The sequence below is a fragment of the Pararge aegeria genome, chromosome 11 (genome assembly GCF_905163445.1).
Source record: "Pararge aegeria chromosome 11, ilParAegt1.1, whole genome shotgun sequence".
Taxonomy (NCBI): domain Eukaryota; kingdom Metazoa; phylum Arthropoda; class Insecta; order Lepidoptera; family Nymphalidae; genus Pararge; species Pararge aegeria.
The window spans coordinates 11,519,397-11,537,332 of record NC_053190.1 but is presented as its reverse complement, the minus strand read 5'-3'; the positions used below and the strand labels follow the sequence as shown (position 1 = coordinate 11,537,332).

The following is a 17,936-nucleotide window of genomic DNA, read 5'->3' as shown; positions in this document are numbered from 1 at the left end:
ATAGACTAATGATTGATGGTGCCAATTTTTTTCTACACGAATTAAACTAAATGAACATGTTTAAAAGTAGTGCACCACTTTATTAATCTATAATTTTTTTAGTCTTAACTAAAGAGATTTTTGCACAACAGAATCAGCACCATTGTGTAGTTTAAGAGAAATAAGGATCATTATGCAATGACGTGTTCGTTACTGCGGGCTTGAGGGTAGTTTCGAGTCGCTTTTGGTCATAATGACCAAAAATCCGTTCTAATGTTTAATTTTTTTTTATGTATTGTTTTGCTTCGTATTTGATGTGTTTCTTATATAAATCTCAATAACAAAACACTAGAAATGTTGTGTGCGCGCGAACGTGACTAAGGCTGCCAGTCCACCGGAGCGGAGCGAGGCAGCGGAGCCAAAAAACGGAGAAATATTAACCAATAGGATTGCACAAAATCTCCGCTACTCTTAAGTGAACCAGACACAGTACGCAACTGCGCTCCGCATTAGTCCGATCCGCCGGCTCGGCTGCCTCGCTCCGCTCCGGTGGACGGGCAGCCTAAGAGCACATGAATTGTTATTTCGTACTAGAAAAACATTTGTAACAATTAGCGACTTAATTGTAATTTTTTAACTAAATTGCCGCTTACACTGTTATCAAAACAACTAGTGTAGTGAGTACCGTACCGTAGTGAGTTGTGAAAAACGAAAAGGAAGAATCCCAACGCGCAATATTTCCACTTCAACATTGTAGTGGTACGGCCGCTTGCAATCGTTGCGTGTCTTTCAGCGACTAATGTTTAGTGCTAAGAAGTATTTCCAGTGTATTGTTACTAAGATTTCTATGGGCCTAGTTGCCTGAAGAAAACAAGTAAATACATAATCACCTTAACAGCCATTTCCATGCAGAACTCACGCCTGGCGCTCGGCTTGAGGAGGATGCTTAACAACGTCCACGCGCGAGCCGCCCGCCTGTCACATCTGAGCGCGTTCAGCGCACACATGGCTGCGTTGGCTGCGGCTGATTGTTGGCCTTTCGCTGCGTCTGCATCACCACCCTCGCCCATCGCACTTTGCTAATAAATTCCCCATTCTAAGGCTTAAAAAGATCACAAACACATTCTCCGAAAAAATAAGGCAAGGTCGAAGGTACGCGTGTATTTGATGCGCGTGTAGATTATATTAATAACAGCTCGTTATAGAGATATCATATGGAATTGAAAACGTTATGATGAGTATAGACTCTTCATTAGAGATAGAGCTTTTGACAATCTGACCACCATTGGTCGGATTGTCAAAAGCTCTATCTCGCTCCCGCCGAACTTTTTTTAATTTAGGGCTTCTCTTCCATTATTTCACCGTAAGGCAAAGGCAGGAAATATGTGCGCAACGAATTCGATTGAGACCAAAATACGATGTTTTCCTAGCCGGGTTTTCCAGAGTAAAAAAGTGAAAGGCATCAGTTCTCCATCAGTTTTCCACTTTGATTAAGTAGGTAAATAATTAATTATAGTATGTAAATATTTTCTTTTAATTAACAGTAATAACAATAAACGTCTTTTTAATAATTGTCGTTGTCGTCTTATCATATAATATTTGCCGCCAAATATTTCGGTAGCGTGACACTTTAAGACTTTGGGAAAGTGTGTTAAATGACATGTTTTGTTTGACCATGTGCCCGCTACCCAAATAGGTATCTATATCACTTTCGTCGTGCGCCGCGTTTTCAAAAAATAAAATGTCAGTGGGTTGCTATACCAGATCGGAACTTGCAAAGTTAAGTTCATTAACTTCATCAGTTGAACTGTGAGCACGGTTAATTAAAATCTGTTATTTTGTATGGCTCGCCAAATATCTCAATTCAACAACTCCACTCTACATTGACAAATAAACATCACTTAGTTGCCACGTTTGTTGACTTATAGACGTTAAAGTGGGGCATCTAAGTCACCACAGTCACAGTCTCACCTTCATCCAATCATCCGCAAATGCCATCCAGGTATAGGCACTTGGGTGACGGCGTGTGAGTTCTGTTAATATGGACTTGACTCTGCCATGATCGCGACGTGGCAATGACAACAAGGCACTGTTAAATTACAACAAAATAAAAATATTAGCTTTAGTCATTATTCTTTCTTGGGGAGCAGGCAGCAGCGTTCTCTGTGCTGTTTTCATCAACTGGGTTCAACAACCCGTCTGCTCCGAATGTTGGTTATAGAAAACCCTCTCATTATGACATGCCTTTAGTCCAGCAGTGGACTACAGGCTATTGATGATTGGATTGATCAAAAAAATTTCACTATCACCTCAATTTTTACTGAAAATATTATTTATCCAAATAAAGTAAAAAAATTAAGAAAATTTAGTTAAAAAGAAGATTTCGTTTTTAAAGTAGTTTGCTAGCTATACCACCATACAAAATTTTCAACCCTGAGCTGTCAAATTGTGCGTTTTATGGTGAGATAGTCTCACAACGCACGCACAATTTAGACAGTAACCAGTAGGCAATAAATCAGAATAAAAACTTAATATGCTACTTATTACACTCTTTAGTAAGAAGATCAATACTCGGGATACCTGGTGGCATTGATCTTCTTCAATTATTGACCTTCTTACTAAAGAGGGTAGGTGGTAACTGTCGGAAAAGTTTTCTGAATACGGGATATATTTTGTAGTGTGAAAAAGAAACACGAAATGTTACTACTTCTTATTATTAGTTAGTAGGTACCTACTTTATGAAACATAACATTGTACAGGTAACAAAAAACTGTGTGCTGAGTTTAGCAAATGCCAACTTACATATAAGGGCTGGTACAATATACGACTTTTTCAAATGACCTCATAGAGGCAGACGATTCTTTTCGCTTGTGGAAACACTCTCCCTCCAAACTCCTTAAGTATGTTATCTGTAAAAGTTTGGTAGAACTCCAATTGTTGTTCCTTTTATCTACATGCAAGAAGTTTAGTAATTGTGGCCCACCTGATGGCAAATTGAAAACTATCGCCTATAAAAACTGAAACACAGCATTTCATAGGGCATGCAAAGAACACAAACAAGTCCTACAAACTTTCAGAGCACTGGCGCAGAAGTGGAAATAATATCCAAATAATATATGTGTTATAATAAACGGGGATAAATTTCCCCTATTCCATGTTTCCGTGCTTAGCAGGGGGACACGTTAATTAGGGGATCTGTTAGGGGATATAATCGGGGGATATAATTTTTGTCTCCTGCCCATGCTAGCCGTGCTGGTGGGCCACCTGCTTGGGCGTCAACTATCACTATTAAGAAAAAGTATTTGTGAGCATTCAACAGTTATTACACCGGCAATTACGCACTTCAGAGCGGACTACGGCAATTATTCTTGGCGGTAGAAATAAGCATGGCTCATATTTCCACGGATTAGCTCTATCACAAAAACTCTCCTACTACTAAATATTGTAAAATCTTTAAAAAGCTACTGCTGAGCTTCTTGAAGCCTTCTTGTTAGTATTATCTGCTTTCTATATTCTGCTTTAAAGAGACATATCTAATTTTTAAAAGTGTTTTTTAGTTATAAATATTGTATTGACAGTTATGAGTAGAGTGATTATTATTTTGATAATATCTTAAAAAGCACCCTACGCTTTTTTAATATAAATTTTTTTTTTATTCACACTATTATTAAATTATATTTATTGAAATTTTTAACACTATTCGTAATTTAAATTTATTAAAATTTATTTTCTATTTTTTAGTTCGGGTTTCTATAAAAAGCGTGTTTTTTTAGTTTTTTTTAACTATTATTTTTTTTCTACTTTTTAGTTTGGTTTATTTTAAACTGTTATTTGATCTAATCTACTATCAATTCCGTGATAACTCTAAGTAACTGTAATTAATTATTATTTAAAACAGGCCATTAAAAAGTAACAGCTAACGCCCTCTACCATCTAGTAGCTTAATGGTTTCTGTGGAATTTGGTAGGTAGGTAAATCTGACCGTTCAAAGTGGGACAGCGGAGCTCAAAGGGGTCGGTTACAAACATACATACAAACATACATACAGGTGAAGCTAATAAAAGCGTGTTAAAAATTATGTTAAAAAACAACCTTTTTTTGTTTAAGTTGAGTAGGTACCTACATTCAAGGCAACAGTGAATGGGCATTTGCTGGGCAAGCTCGCACGATCCTTGACCCTTGATATTGCTGTCTATGAAGTTTGATTGACGACAAAGTAATTAAAAAAAGGTTCAATCCATCGATTAAGTAGGTATATTTTAATATAATCATGATAATATTAATGTTATATACTCACTTCACCATATTTTTCGATTCCTTGCTTAATATGGCATAATGCATCATCAACATTTCCTCTCAATCGGCAACATAGAGCGACCATGTGGAAGTACACGGCACTCTCACCAGTTTCCGAAAATCCACGAGCTATGCATATCTCTGCGAGCTTCAAGGATATGGGAGTAAAAAAGGGTCAACACCATCATTATTATCGACCCATTACCTCCGGCCCACTCAGGGCACGAGTCTCCTCTCCTCAGAATGAGAATGGTTTGGCCGTCGTCCACCACGCTGGGCTAAGTACAGATTGAGACACTTCACACGGCTTTGAGCATACTATGAATTCTCAAGCATACAGGTTTAATCACGTTAACGAGAATCTATAAAGGTTTTTTTTAAAGACAGTCGTAGGGACTGAATTTAAATAAAAACCATTAATACAAGGGATCTCCAAAAATACAAGGGTCATTTAGTATAAAGTTTACTTCCTTTAAATTGTTAGTTTGGTCTCTATGTCGGCCTGTCTTGTTTATATTATATAAATGTACTGTGAAATTATTACCAAAGAATGTGACTCAAAATTGTGCAGCATTTATTTGAAAACTGACTCATATTATATTGCAAGGACAGCAGATTTGATCAGCTTCTCAGAAATTTAGTAAAAAAATAGTTTGTCAGCTCACGGTAACGGCGCGAATCCTTAGAAGGAGGTCAGCAGCGTCGTAGTAGCGGCTGGTGCCGGGAAGCAAGGGGGTTTGGTCCCACCAGTCACCGAGCTCACGCTCCCAAACTCGGGGGAATGGCATCTCTTGTGACAGACCTTCGGCTTCTGTTCTAATTAATTTGAATGCAAGGCTTTTAAATTTCATACATCATTATAATTTATAATAACATAAAACCATATCGGTATTTAAGTAGGTATCTCTATACAAGAGAAGCGGTAATAACCCAGTCGGAGGAGCTCGACATCACTTTCGGGGGGCCGAGTTCGAATCCCAGCACGCACCTCTAACTTCTCTAAGTTATGTGCGTTTTAAGTAATTAAAATATCACTTGTTTCAACTGTGAAGGAAAACATCGTGAGGAAACCTGCATGTCTGAGCGTTCTACATAATGTTCTCAAAGGTGTGTCGAGTCTACCAAACAGCACTGGGCCAGCGCGGTGGACTACGGCCTTAACCCCTTCTCATTGTGGGAGGAGACCCGTGCCATCTAGTCGGCCGGTAATGATTGATATGATGATGATGATAAATAATTACTTACAACATTAGGTCGATTCCATTGACAGTTACTCATTGCGGAATAGAAGGTAGGACTTTCAGTGGAAGGCCTTAAATTATATATTAGGTAGGACAGTAGGTCGGCACTCGGCTCCTTCAGACGATATTCTAGTACCATCTGAAGATATTATAATAATAGGTTTTAAAAATTCTAAACAGTTTTTCCCGATCACCAAAGTTTTAGTTTACTTACTTTTTAATTTGCGCCATGATTTCGGTGGCCATGTGGAACAGTTCCATGTGCAAGTAATACGCGTTGGCAGCGACCCACAAGCTTAGGTAAAACGGATGAAATGCCATCAGTGCTGTGAAGAAAGGTTCTGCATCATCTGGTTCAATGTCAAATATCGCAGCACCTTTAGAGAGTAGACTGAAAGGAATTATTTGTTACCAGCTTTTATCCGAGTTCTTCGTTCGCGTTTATAACTGTTTATTTACCCGTGGAAACCGTTTGTTTTCCAGGGATAACAAACGGTTAGGGAAAAGTAACCGTTGTTACTCTCCGTCCTTTCAACTAACTCTTTGCCAACATAAAGTCAATTGTTAGTTAGGGCGTAAAGGTAGGACAAACAAATAAACACACTTTCGCATTTATAATATAAGTAAGGGTTAGCCGTTACCGTTCTTGTTTTTATCGGTTTTTCAAATCCCTCGAGAACTGTTAATTGTATTTACTTAGTAGGCAAAAAGTAAGATTATTAATTATTAAACGCACATAAGTAAGCATGTTTAATTCAATTTTTAAATTACACGGGATCGTTTCCAGCTTATTTTTCCGGGAATAAAAGTTGATATCTCTGAGCCTAATTTCATCAAAATCGGCGCAGCTGTTGAACCAAAAATAGGTAACAAACAAATAGAAACCCTTTACCCAGAAACACTTTAGTTTTACCATATACATATACCATTACTTGTCCACTACAGGACACTGGTCTCCTCTCGAAATGAGAAAGTGGAAAAAGGAAGGTGGGGAAGGGAAGGAAGGCCATAGTCCACCACGCTGGCGAAGTGCGGATTCACACTCCTTTGACAATTCTTAAGCATGCAGGTTTCCTCACAACGTTTTCCTTCACCGTCAAAATCTTTATTGATAAGCGAGATTTACTCTACCCTTTTCTGCTATATACCAAGTGCGGTGGCTGGAAGATTCTCATAAATTATAGCTATAAACCAAGTTATTTTTTTATTCAATGCAAAATACCAATTTTCATGGATAGTATTACCAAATTTCGATAGATAGAGTTTTATGAAAACTTCCTGTTTAGTCATCTCGAAAATGTTTAAAAAATATTTTCTCTCAATCTCAAAAATGCAAATTTATCTGACAGTGAGTTAGAACGAAGCCTTTTTAGTTATAGATAGATTCACAAGCCTTTGGGAACATTATTAAGAATTCTCAGGCATGCAGGATTCCTCACAACGTTTTCCTTCACCGACAGAGCTATATTTTTTACATCCTGATAAAAAAAACATATTACGCAGGTTTTTCTTATGTACGTGCCTACTAAGTACAACAACGTTTTAAAATAACAACAATGTACAACCAATTTAAAATGTATAGACGACACTCTATCGTTTTCACGAGGCTGCAAATGATAAGCGTATCACTAAGTTTCTGACGCGTGCCGTCGCAGACATATTACAATCAATATAATAAATCAGTCTTAAAATGCCTTTTAGTGTACTCAAAGAATGTATGAATTCCATTTGACTATACATATATAGCATTACATGGCATTAATAGCATTAATAGCACTATTGTACACAAAACTGTTTAAATTAAACTAAGTAACTGAGCATACGACGATCCAAATCACTAGCGATATTTAAAAAAGCAGTAAAGCTCATTAAATTGTCGACGACTATTAATAGTATATATTCACTCACGTATATATTTATTGTTTATTAGAGTATTTTAATATTTATTTGTTGTTATTATATAATATTTTTATATTTATTAATTATATTATGTACTTTGATGTATTTATGTAAACTTATGTATTAGTATGTAGGCATTCGTATGTACATGTACTACAAAAAATTTGCACCACCTTTTTTCCTAATTCTTAAGGTTGCAGAGATCGCTATTAAGCGATAAGGCCGCCTCTTGTATCTACTTCTTTCTTCATGTTTCTGTTTTTTTTTGTATCTGTTAATGATGGTATACAAATAATAAGTTGACTGCTGTGAAAATACCATAGTTACCTTAACGGATGCCGGGGATCCAACATGATTGCTTTGTTGAGGCAAACATTCGCCCAGTCGCTGTCCACATCTTTGAGGCACGTTGCGAGCTCACGCCAACTGTTCGCCTCTCGAGGTTTGGCTGCCACCAACTGAGGAAAATTTGTTAAATTATAGTAGTAGTAGAAGAGCTTTTAGTGACAGAGCTCGTCTTGGGAAATTCCACCGCAATGCTTAATTTCTCCCGCGGAGCAGTATTGCCGTGTTCCGCTCTGAAGGGCGTAGTTGCCGGTTTACTTAGAAGCAACCTACGCCTCAGGTTTATGGCCACAGGGCGGAACTTCGTAGCACGTGTCCATCGCATGCTCTGCGAAGTTTTGCACTGTTTAAAGGCGATGAGTTTTCTAAGTGAACCACTTCAGGTGAGCCATCTGCTTGGTCCGTCAATGATAACTACAAAAAAAGACCCCCACATACAGGGGAAAGGTATGAAGAAAGAGAAGAAATTATAGATAAATAAATAATAATAATAAATAAATATACTACGAAAATACACACATCGCCATCTAGCCCCAAAGTAAGCGTAGCTTGTGTTACGAGTACTAAAATGACTGATGAATATTTTTATGAATAATAAACGTAACTACTTATAAAATACATATAAAAACCTAGACACTGAAAAACATTCCTGTTCAGCACACAAAAATTTGTCAGTTGTGGGAATCGAACCCACAGACTTGGACTCAGAAAGCAGGGTCGCTGCCCACTGCGCCAATCGGCCGTCAATATATATGATAGCTTAGTAGGAAAATTACAGGCCTGTAAATAAAGATCAATAGCATGTGGCAAGTCCTGTATATGTCGAGCGTGCCGCGCCGCTCTCAATGTAGGGCTCAGCTCTTGTCTGTTATCAGTTGTCGTCTGCAGCGCCACGTTCGCGAGTCGCATGAGACAGGCGTGTGCTATCATTAGCATCTCCTACGGATAATAAATACAATGTGATTACGTAAACCGTATATTCCAACTTGAATTTATTTTTCGAAGACATGCTTCTAAATTTGAGAATTATTTCGACAACCTTCGAGATAAATCGAAATTGCTGTACTGGTACCAAATACACGATATAAATACGACGGGCAATGTACAAGCACTTGGGATGTCGCCTTCTTCTGGCATTGGTTGAAATAACATCGCAGAGCGAATCGAAAATAATCTTTATAAGAATTAATAAGAATTAAGTAATAGTTTTTGAAATTTTGTAATTGTAGTTTTATTTAAATTTTAAATTTTAATATTGTTTTTAATTTTTTTTATTATTTGCAATCTTAATTTGATTTAAGTTAGTATTGATTTAAGATCGTAGTCTGTACATATTTGCTTAACTTAACAGTATTTTTTTGTATTTTTTGTTTTAATTTTTGTCATACGGGTATTTGGCCTGAATTAAAGCATTTATTATTATTGTTATTATTAAATATATAATTTACTTAATATTATTGTTATTTTTCAAATCTAGTGGCTATTGCCATTTCTTAAAGTAGTATTATTTTAAATTGATTGTGTTTATTCGTTTAGTTATCTTCGCCTTTGTATTTTGTATATGTTTATATTTATATATTAGTGCGCTCTTTGCATTATTCTGCTGCTCCTTTGTAGTTAGTCCTGTCAAAATGGTTCCTTTTAAGAGATTGCTTGTAGCTATAAGGCCGCCTATAATTTTCTGTACGAACTTATGTATTGTCTGTATTCCTGTTTTGCGTTCACACTAACAATGTCACTAATTAGTTTTAATTGAGATCAATCGATCAATAAATCAATATTATCCTATCACAGTTGATGGATTTAAGGCTTCATCCAACAGGAGGGTTTACCTATAATCTTACGCTGGGTGGCTGGATTGATGAGCGCAGTAGATATTAGTAGCACAGAGGATCCTGCTACCCAATCTCCAACCAATTCCCTTAGTCGCCTCGTACGAAAAGGGAAAATTAGTGACAACTGTTTTCTGATAAGCCGTCACCACACGGAATGGTGATAATAATAAGGGCTGGTTAAGTTTTAACGGACACTTACTTCATAGGTATCATCAGAGTGTAGGAAATCTCTGACAACAAAGTTGTTGTTGACGTAAATAGCTGCGTCTATCCAGAATGACGTCACCAGCTCTACGCGAGTACGGGTTCCACTCAATACACGGTTAATGGTACACAAATCTGTCAATCCTGAAACATCAAAGTCTGCTTAGTCAAATCTACCTCGTAATGTAATAATAGGTACTTGTTGTAGTAGACGACTCCCTGGCGTAACGACGAGTGCTATGAATTTAAGTAGGAGGTCCCGAGTTCGATTCCCGTCAGGGGAAATTTTTAAATTTATAATTTCTTAATTATTTCTGTATCCTATGTCCATCTCCGGGGTGTTTATTTGCCAAATTTAATTAATATCGGTGCACTGGTTGAGGGGAATACAGCACACAAACAAATAAACAAATAGACATACTTACGCATTTATAATATTAGTATGGATTTATTACCATAGTAAGGTACTCGGCGTAACGAGTTAGCCGCACATCGCACCGTGGCTTGCCAGTCGCGGTCGAGTTGCCCACGCCCCGTGCTCTCGCGTTTAGTCGGTAGCACTTCCATTTCCATTAACATCTCGTTTATTTCAGACCTATTGTGATATCAAATAAATATCATCATCATTATAAACCCATTACCCCACAAGGCAAAGGTCTCAGAATGACATAGTTTAACCGAATCTAAATTGGTAGATGCGACACGCCTGTGAGAACATTATGGAGAATTTACGGCATCCAAGTTTCTTCACATGTTTCTATTGAGAACTAGGTGTGCCCGGGGTCAAAAGCCTCTCTAGCATGTTTTATAGCCAACCTTATTCTATTAATTAATTCATTTTTTTTAGTCCAGTAGGTACTTCGGGTAATTACTGATTACGACATAAAAGCTTTAAAACATTATCATACAAACTCTTCAGCGTAATATATATTTCGACAGCTTGCGAGCGTGGCAAGACCAAGCTGGTACTATAAATTTCTTGGCAGATAAACTCAATACCTAATAATTGCATATAGCTTGATGAATCACCTAATTGAATAACCTAAGCACTAGAGTCTAGGCTAACAAGACAATAGAGAGAGGAGCACTGTGCCCAACAGTGGGAATTTAAAAAGCTTAGGATGATAATGATACTTCGTTCAAGGTGCAGATCAGTACACATATAAAGTTTTTAAGGAACAGGGGTATACTAACATTGCTTTATTCTTATACATACAACTTACTTGAAATTTGCCACCACTATAATATTGCCTCCAGTTTTCACCTCACCTAATATTTGGATAAGTCATTTTTAGCCGTTCCACCACGTCTCTACCTCTAACTGTGGCTGCCCTTAATTTTATTTATACTGGCTGAGTTATTAGTTAAATGATGTAATATACTCACTCAGATATGTGCGGAGGTATGGAAGGCTCCTTCAAAGGATGTGCTAGGGCGATTTCAACGATTACGAAAGCACATTTGTCGTCGCTACCAGTAGGGCGCGGTACGTATGTTATTTCTCTCATTGTGCTGATATGTGCTGATTCAGTTGTAGCCCTTAGAAAAAAAAAATCACTTCCAATCCATTACCTATCTTTTGTTAGGCAAATGCCACATTTGCCACAACAGTTTAGAACCACCATGCCGCTCTAATGTGAGTAGGCAGGCTTTAACGTTTGTTTTTAAAGGTAATAAACAAGAACAACGATTAAGAATGCTTTCTGAGCTATGGCGACAACGCAAATTCTCTACTTCGCGTTGATCCTAGGAATTTCTCACACGAAAAATTAAACTAACGAAAAAATAAAAAATATTGATTTATTTAATAACGATGAAAAACTGATTGATTGGAAATAAATTGAGAGATATAAAAAACAATTAGGAGGTAATAAAAGTAGCTGTACGGTATCAACCAATGTAACAATAGATATCTGTAGATTACGCAAACATATTTAATATATAAGGTAATTAAATGTTCTTTCGTCGGGTGTTGATATGTTTAGAATATCTCAATATAGTTTCTCTCTACATACTAACTTGCTCGATTTCTGAATGGCTGACATGACAGATGGAACTTTATTATTGGGCGTGAGAAGCAGCTGGCAGCTACATTTTGCCATCATAATCTGTGCGTCGACCCATTGCAGTGGTACCACTAAGCGAACTGTTATCTCTGGAAAATTCAGTTAATATTTATATATTATATATTAGATAGCATTATATACCTATTTGAACATATTTATATGGATCGATAAGTTCCTTGAGAAAAGTTTCCCGAATCAAATATAGTATGTTTTAAGAAGAAAAATGCAATCCACTGGGTTTGAAACGTAACTTATTAACATAATTAACATAGAAGTATATTTAATTACTATTTTTAAGGCGATTATTTGCGGGACTTTCCCGGATTTCTCTATCATCTAATAGCTGCCCAAACACTGCCCAATTGTCATATCGTTTTCCTAGTCTCTTTACCTCCAGGATACAGAAGCCGGAAAAGATCTATGAAGCCCATAAAGCTGTATCCCTTGTTTTCTCCAGAAATGTGCACTTCTATCGGCCATTTATAGTTGCGTATATGTTCTGCTAATGATTCTTCTGTTTCTTTAGGCATTAAAACTCGGTGAAATGCTGTCCACAGGGTTGTAACTAAAAAATAAATAAAGGGGTATATATTTCAACCAGTAAGAAGGGGTAATAAATACCTAAGATTCGATAATAAAGCTGCCTGCTGCCGGAAATGTCTTACAGGTTATGAAATTGCCATTATTACGTAATCAATTTATATTATTTATAATTCAATTGACATACTGTAAAACGTTGACCTTTCAAAAGAGCAACTGCCGAGTTTTTGGTTCTTTTCAGTAGAAACTGCAATACAAACAAATAGAAGCATCACATTAAACATACGTACAAACTTGACTTTCAAAATAGTCTTTCGACAAATCTATTACTTTAAAGGATTTTTGTTTTTTAGAATCCTTTGTAAACTGGATACTATAACAGCCGCGCTTTACTATGACTCAGTCTAACATTAATTCCCATCCTCGTGCAATTTAGGGATGTAAAGAATAAACAATCTTTAGTAGAAATGCAAAGTTGTGAAAACATTCCAATTCAATTTATCGGCCATGTTTCAAATTATGTGACGGTTAAAAAAAGAAAAAGAAAATTTTTAATATATTCATTCGGGTATATAAGTGGGTTTCATTTTAGATTAATGACTACTACGGATACCAATACATATACTAAGAGTTTTTTTACAGTGACTATTTTAACATGCTTACAATGATCTGGCTTTTTATTTACGTAGTAATTCACATCTATGTTTTCTTCGTTATGTAATTCGTTTATATTATATTCAAATTTTTCATCGCCTCTAGTGAACGATTCCCGTGCAACTAGCAGGCTACCCCAATGTGGATAAAAGGACGTTCTTTTGGGTCTTCTAAGAAGTTTATAGCCGTTGTTGAAGCTAAAAACTCCAGCTTGCTTAAAAATAACAATAAAGAACATAAAATCTGAATTTCTTACGAAAGAGATTTAGTTAACATACTGCTGTCCCTGTCTGTTGGAACTTGGAAGTGGCAAAAGAGTTTTTCACTGGTGGTATATTGTGTTATACGTTCAGAATTACCGCTTTACATCTTCAGGAGATCTTAACAATAAAATGTTGACCCCGGGTTCAACTATTATACCTAAGGAGCACTTACTTTATTTATAGTAATCTATACTAATGGAGATATTTATTTGATTGGGTGCGTTTACTATTGTCATCACTAATAAAAATCGCAACCTGATTTAAACAAGGATTAAATAGTTGTTTTAAGTCACATTACAGACACTCCTGGATTTCGTACCACACCGCATCAGAATTATTAATATGGGCTAGATTTGACGAAGATATAGAGTAGGATTGTCAACAAAGATGGTTGTTTTTTTTTTTTGAATAAAACTGATTTTATCTTCTGTAAAAGCTTATATATTTATTTTGTCAGAAGATACCGATTTCAATCATTCTTCTTTATTTGATATGGGATCTCATTAAAACAGAATTATAGTTATTATTTTTTTATTCCATTACAAGTTAGCCCTTGACTCCTTGTGGTAAGTGGTGATGCAGTCTATGATGGTAACGGCTAACCTGTTAGGGGGTATGGCAGTTATATTAAACCCAAAACCCTAATCGGTTTCTACGTGACATCGTACCGGAAAGCTAAATCGCTTTGCAGTGCTTCTCTGTCGGTAAGGTGGTAACGTGGCCATGGCCAAAGTTGGGTAAAGGTATCCTCACCGTTTCATTAGGAAGAGGTAACCTTGATGCTGCAATATAAACACATTCTTCTTCATACGGTGTTATCATATTGTAACTTCCGACAACAGTGATTTTCATATAGTTCGCATTCTTGAACATTTTATGATGATTAACGTTTTCCGGATTCCTAATTGCGTTCAAAGTTAACGTGATTAATGGAAGGTTGTCCCAGCTTTTGACCACTAAGACGGACGGCTTATACATTGGTTCTAGACGTTTTTGCAGTTTCATCTTGTTTGTTTCTAAAATATGAATTTATTGTCAACGACACCACTAAATGGCTGGAGTTGGTGTTGAGCAAGCAACATGCTAAGTTACCTAATGGTTTTTATCATAGTAATAAAATCGACGGAAAAAGCAGATGGCCCATCTGTCGGAAAACAATTACGTAGCACTTCGCAGAGCATGCAAGGAAGTCGTATTGCAAAGTACCACCCCGTATCCATCAAACTACGGTGTAGGTGGTAAGCCTCTTGTGCTTGGTATTATATGCCCTATAAATAATATAGAAGACAGGTCATTCAGATATAGTGGTGTAGGTAATGTTATTATAAAATAGACCAGTACTCACACTCATGGGGTGATGTTTCAAACAATGCCTTGAAATTAAAAATATAAGACTTTCATACAATCTTCCAAGCCTCATATCATTCTTTCATGGGGATTAAAATCTACTAGAAGAAACCCTGTTTCTACTAGATGGACAGCCCTAAGAGGATCCTTCCTTAATGAGCTTCCGGTACCAAATGCCTATGTATAATAGGTTAACTATCTGCGAAAGACACGTCTTTATCTGTTTAGCCATTCCGAACCACAGAATGCAGAACAACAGAATGCAGAACAACTGTATTCTTAGAGCCTTAATATAACCAGACGGAGAGATAGATATAAATTTTAAAAGCATATATTTTAAAATTCGTTTCGTTTTGTCGGTTATTAAAATGATCTTATGAGCTTAATAGGCTACAGTTTGGCGGATTTTAAAATAAATTAAAATAGAAGAATCCTTTATGAGTTTACCATTAAATATTGGTAAAATATCTATGTTACAGCAAAACGTTTCCGTATCAGGTTTCGGACGTCTCACAGAGCTTGGTTTAGTAGATTCCCTTGATTGTTCAGGTGGACTATATGTTGTGTTAGAGATTTTCTCGTCGTTTCTCAAGGGATGAATTTTTACTGCAAGATAAATAGATTTTTTTTTAGCTAAGCGAAACTTAATATGTACATTCACTCTTCGGTCTCATCATCAAGACATGGAAAATCAAAAGAATTAAGAACCCGTCATGCTGCTCTTTCTTAATTCGAACTGCTAAGTTTGTTGCTGATTTCTTGATAGTAGAAACTGTATTCCAAACTGTCACAGTAGAGTCAAGACACATCAAACAGATTTGACTTTTCATAAGATCATGAATTAAAGTAACTACTTGAATTAAAGAAACCTTGTATTACAATAGAGTATATAGTTAATTTCAAGTTTTAGGTGACGATCGAGAGCAACAAGTGTTAGTGGTAATGACCTCTTAGTCATTACCACTCAAAGATAAAGTACATCCCATCGAAGAGGACTCGCCATAGTTTCAGCTTTGCAATCCTTTCTTATTGAAAATATATCCAGGAGTTAGCGTGTGTTGTAATGGTTCACAACTTCCCTGAGTCTAGATCGGGCCCAAATGTTCAGGGTATTTGGTTTTTCAGTCCCGAAATTCATCGGCGTTGTCGATCCCCGTGTCTCAGATAGCACGTTATCCGTTGACCTTAATTTTTATCTCTAACGTGTAAAAATGTGAGGGTATAAAGTTTATATCTCTTTATCTTCAGGGAGATAAAGCTTTTGCCAAGCAGTATGAGCCCTTAATAAATTGTAAAAGTTAAGTTGAATATACTCATTAAAGGATTATCGGCGAACAGGCACATTTTCTCATAATCTGATGGATCGTAATTCATCCTCCCCGAAGCTACAGCGTTTTTGCATTCTTCATTTACTTCCCTACCTCCCGTCGACGTTATAACGCATGATATGAGCAACTGGCCTTGAAACGTCACTACTATAACGTAAGGCTTAGGTTCATCGGGCACTCTTAAATTTAGGACTTTGATATCAATGACATCTAGAGGCGGCAGTGGCACGCAAACTTCTTCGTTATATTTTGAGGCGGATTTTGACAGCAGGGACACTTCTGAGCGATTCTGTAGATATGATTAGATTTTGTTATAAAACTATTCATGGCCTTAGTGGCCGGACTGTCGTAGTCTTCCGCCTTAATGCAGGTAGGCGTAGCGGTGTGGTGGGCTAAAGACGACGTAGACGCTGATATTGAGCGTGGGGATGTTATTTGCAATAAAACTCATGGTGTCTAGTACCGCGACTTCGAGCACGGGTTACGAGCACCTGCAGTAAACCTTATTCTACACAAACCCCCTACTTCTTAAGCCTCCTTAATTCGCACCTTCTCGCCTAGTGGGACAGTTGCTAAGGCATAGTAACAAATTCATTCAATGACGGCACAAAACGCCCCGACGCGACTCGCTATACAGTAGGTATAACGGTATCATTGGTTTAAAAGAAATATTTCGTAAATACAACATGAAAAAGAAAGTTAATAATTCTGTCATAGCGAACCTTTTTTTTCATTATCTTGTTCTCAGAATCTCCAAATACCTAGTCTAAGACAGTTAATTAAAATAAGTTTTTCAAATATTTCAATTGAATGAATTTCTTTATGTTCCTTTTAATATATTTTTTTAGTTTTTATGTAATTGAGAGATTTTTCCACAATGCTTTTGACTTGCAGAGTTTTAACAAGTCACTTTTGACATAACTGCCATGTTGTTTAATTTGACATAATACAGGGTACCTACTCCAAAAAGAATATAATCAATCTACCTGCCCTTTATTATTAATTGTTCTTAGACAGACCTACTGTTTGATAGGTATGATGTAGATACCAATAGGTTTAAAGTCTGGCATTCTTAGCTGACTAACCGAGAAGCTAGGAGTAGCTGCTAAGATATAATCATTGCTGATATTATTTGACGGCGGATTGGCGCAGTGGGTAGCGAACCTGCTTTCTGGTAAATGTTTGTGTGATGAACATGAATGGGTTTCAGTGCCTGGGTGTTTATCTGTATATTATAAGTAGTAAGTACTTATGTATATTATTCATAAAATTATGCGTTAGTCATCTTAGTACCCGTAGCACAAGCTACGCTTACTTTGGGGCTAGATGGAGATGTGTGTATTGTCGTAGTATATTTATTTTTTTATTTATTTGTTCAAAATATATAACATTGTGTATTATCCTCATTGATAAATGATTACAGCGACGAAAATAATAAATAAATGCCTACAATTCAAACAATAGGTAAATCAGTCAACGTTAATAAACTGGCGAAGTTATACCTACTTGCAGTGAATTTTGGCGGCACAACTCTGTTAACCGAAGTGCAAAACTGTTTAAGCAAATAATAGAATTCTTTTTTGCCATAGTTAGTTAGTTGAAAGGCCGGAGAGTAACATAATTATGTTTTTGATCCTGGAAAAATATCAAATTCTTGAGGGTGGCTTACAGGGAAATTCTTATTTTTAGACCAAATATCGTCCTCCCTTCACGATCTAACAAAGAAACCAAACGATTTATTCACCGCATTATTGTTATATGAAGTCTTTTTGTAGTAGGCATAGGATTAAAAATGCATTAGTATAACAAATTTACTATAAGTACATTTTGAATACCGAAACTTAACGGAAAAACTACGTTTGTGTTTGTATAGGTTATCAAAAACTACGTTTGTATGTGTTTGGATAGGGTATCTCATTAAATAAATTGTTAAAGTCAA

At 36.5% G+C, this 17,936-nt stretch overlaps 1 protein-coding gene across 1 annotated transcript; it reads right to left on the bottom strand.

Moving 5' to 3' along the window:
• Positions 1-488: 488 nt before the first annotated feature.
• Positions 489-16,768, bottom strand: LOC120627423. Its single transcript, XM_039895425.1, has 19 exons — positions 16,720-16,768; positions 15,983-16,286; positions 15,117-15,275; positions 14,076-14,338; positions 13,069-13,273; positions 12,257-12,430; positions 11,819-11,954; positions 11,186-11,338; positions 10,255-10,394; positions 9,795-9,943; positions 8,541-8,699; positions 7,743-7,873; positions 5,731-5,907; positions 4,941-5,091; positions 4,277-4,423; positions 2,782-2,888; positions 1,951-2,068; positions 870-1,058; positions 489-569 (listed from the first exon to the last, which is right to left on the bottom strand). The coding sequence occupies exons 1-19, from the start codon at positions 16,729-16,731 to the stop codon at positions 489-491; spliced, it is 2,955 nt and encodes a 984-aa protein (XP_039751359.1). The 5' UTR covers positions 16,732-16,768.
• Between the last annotated feature and the right edge of the window lie 1,168 nt (positions 16,769-17,936).

Excerpts from the sequence above, each read along its gene's own strand:
- LOC120627423 (XM_039895425.1), bottom strand. Across the intron at positions 10,395-11,185 it reads ATACCTCCGCACATATCTGA|GTCTGAAATAAACGAGATGT; the intron begins GTGAGTATATTA and ends ATATCACAATAG. Across the intron at positions 2,069-2,781 it reads TATTGTACCAGCCCTTATAT|TGCCTTGTTGTCATTGCCAC; the intron begins GTAAGTTGGCAT and ends GTAATTTAACAG.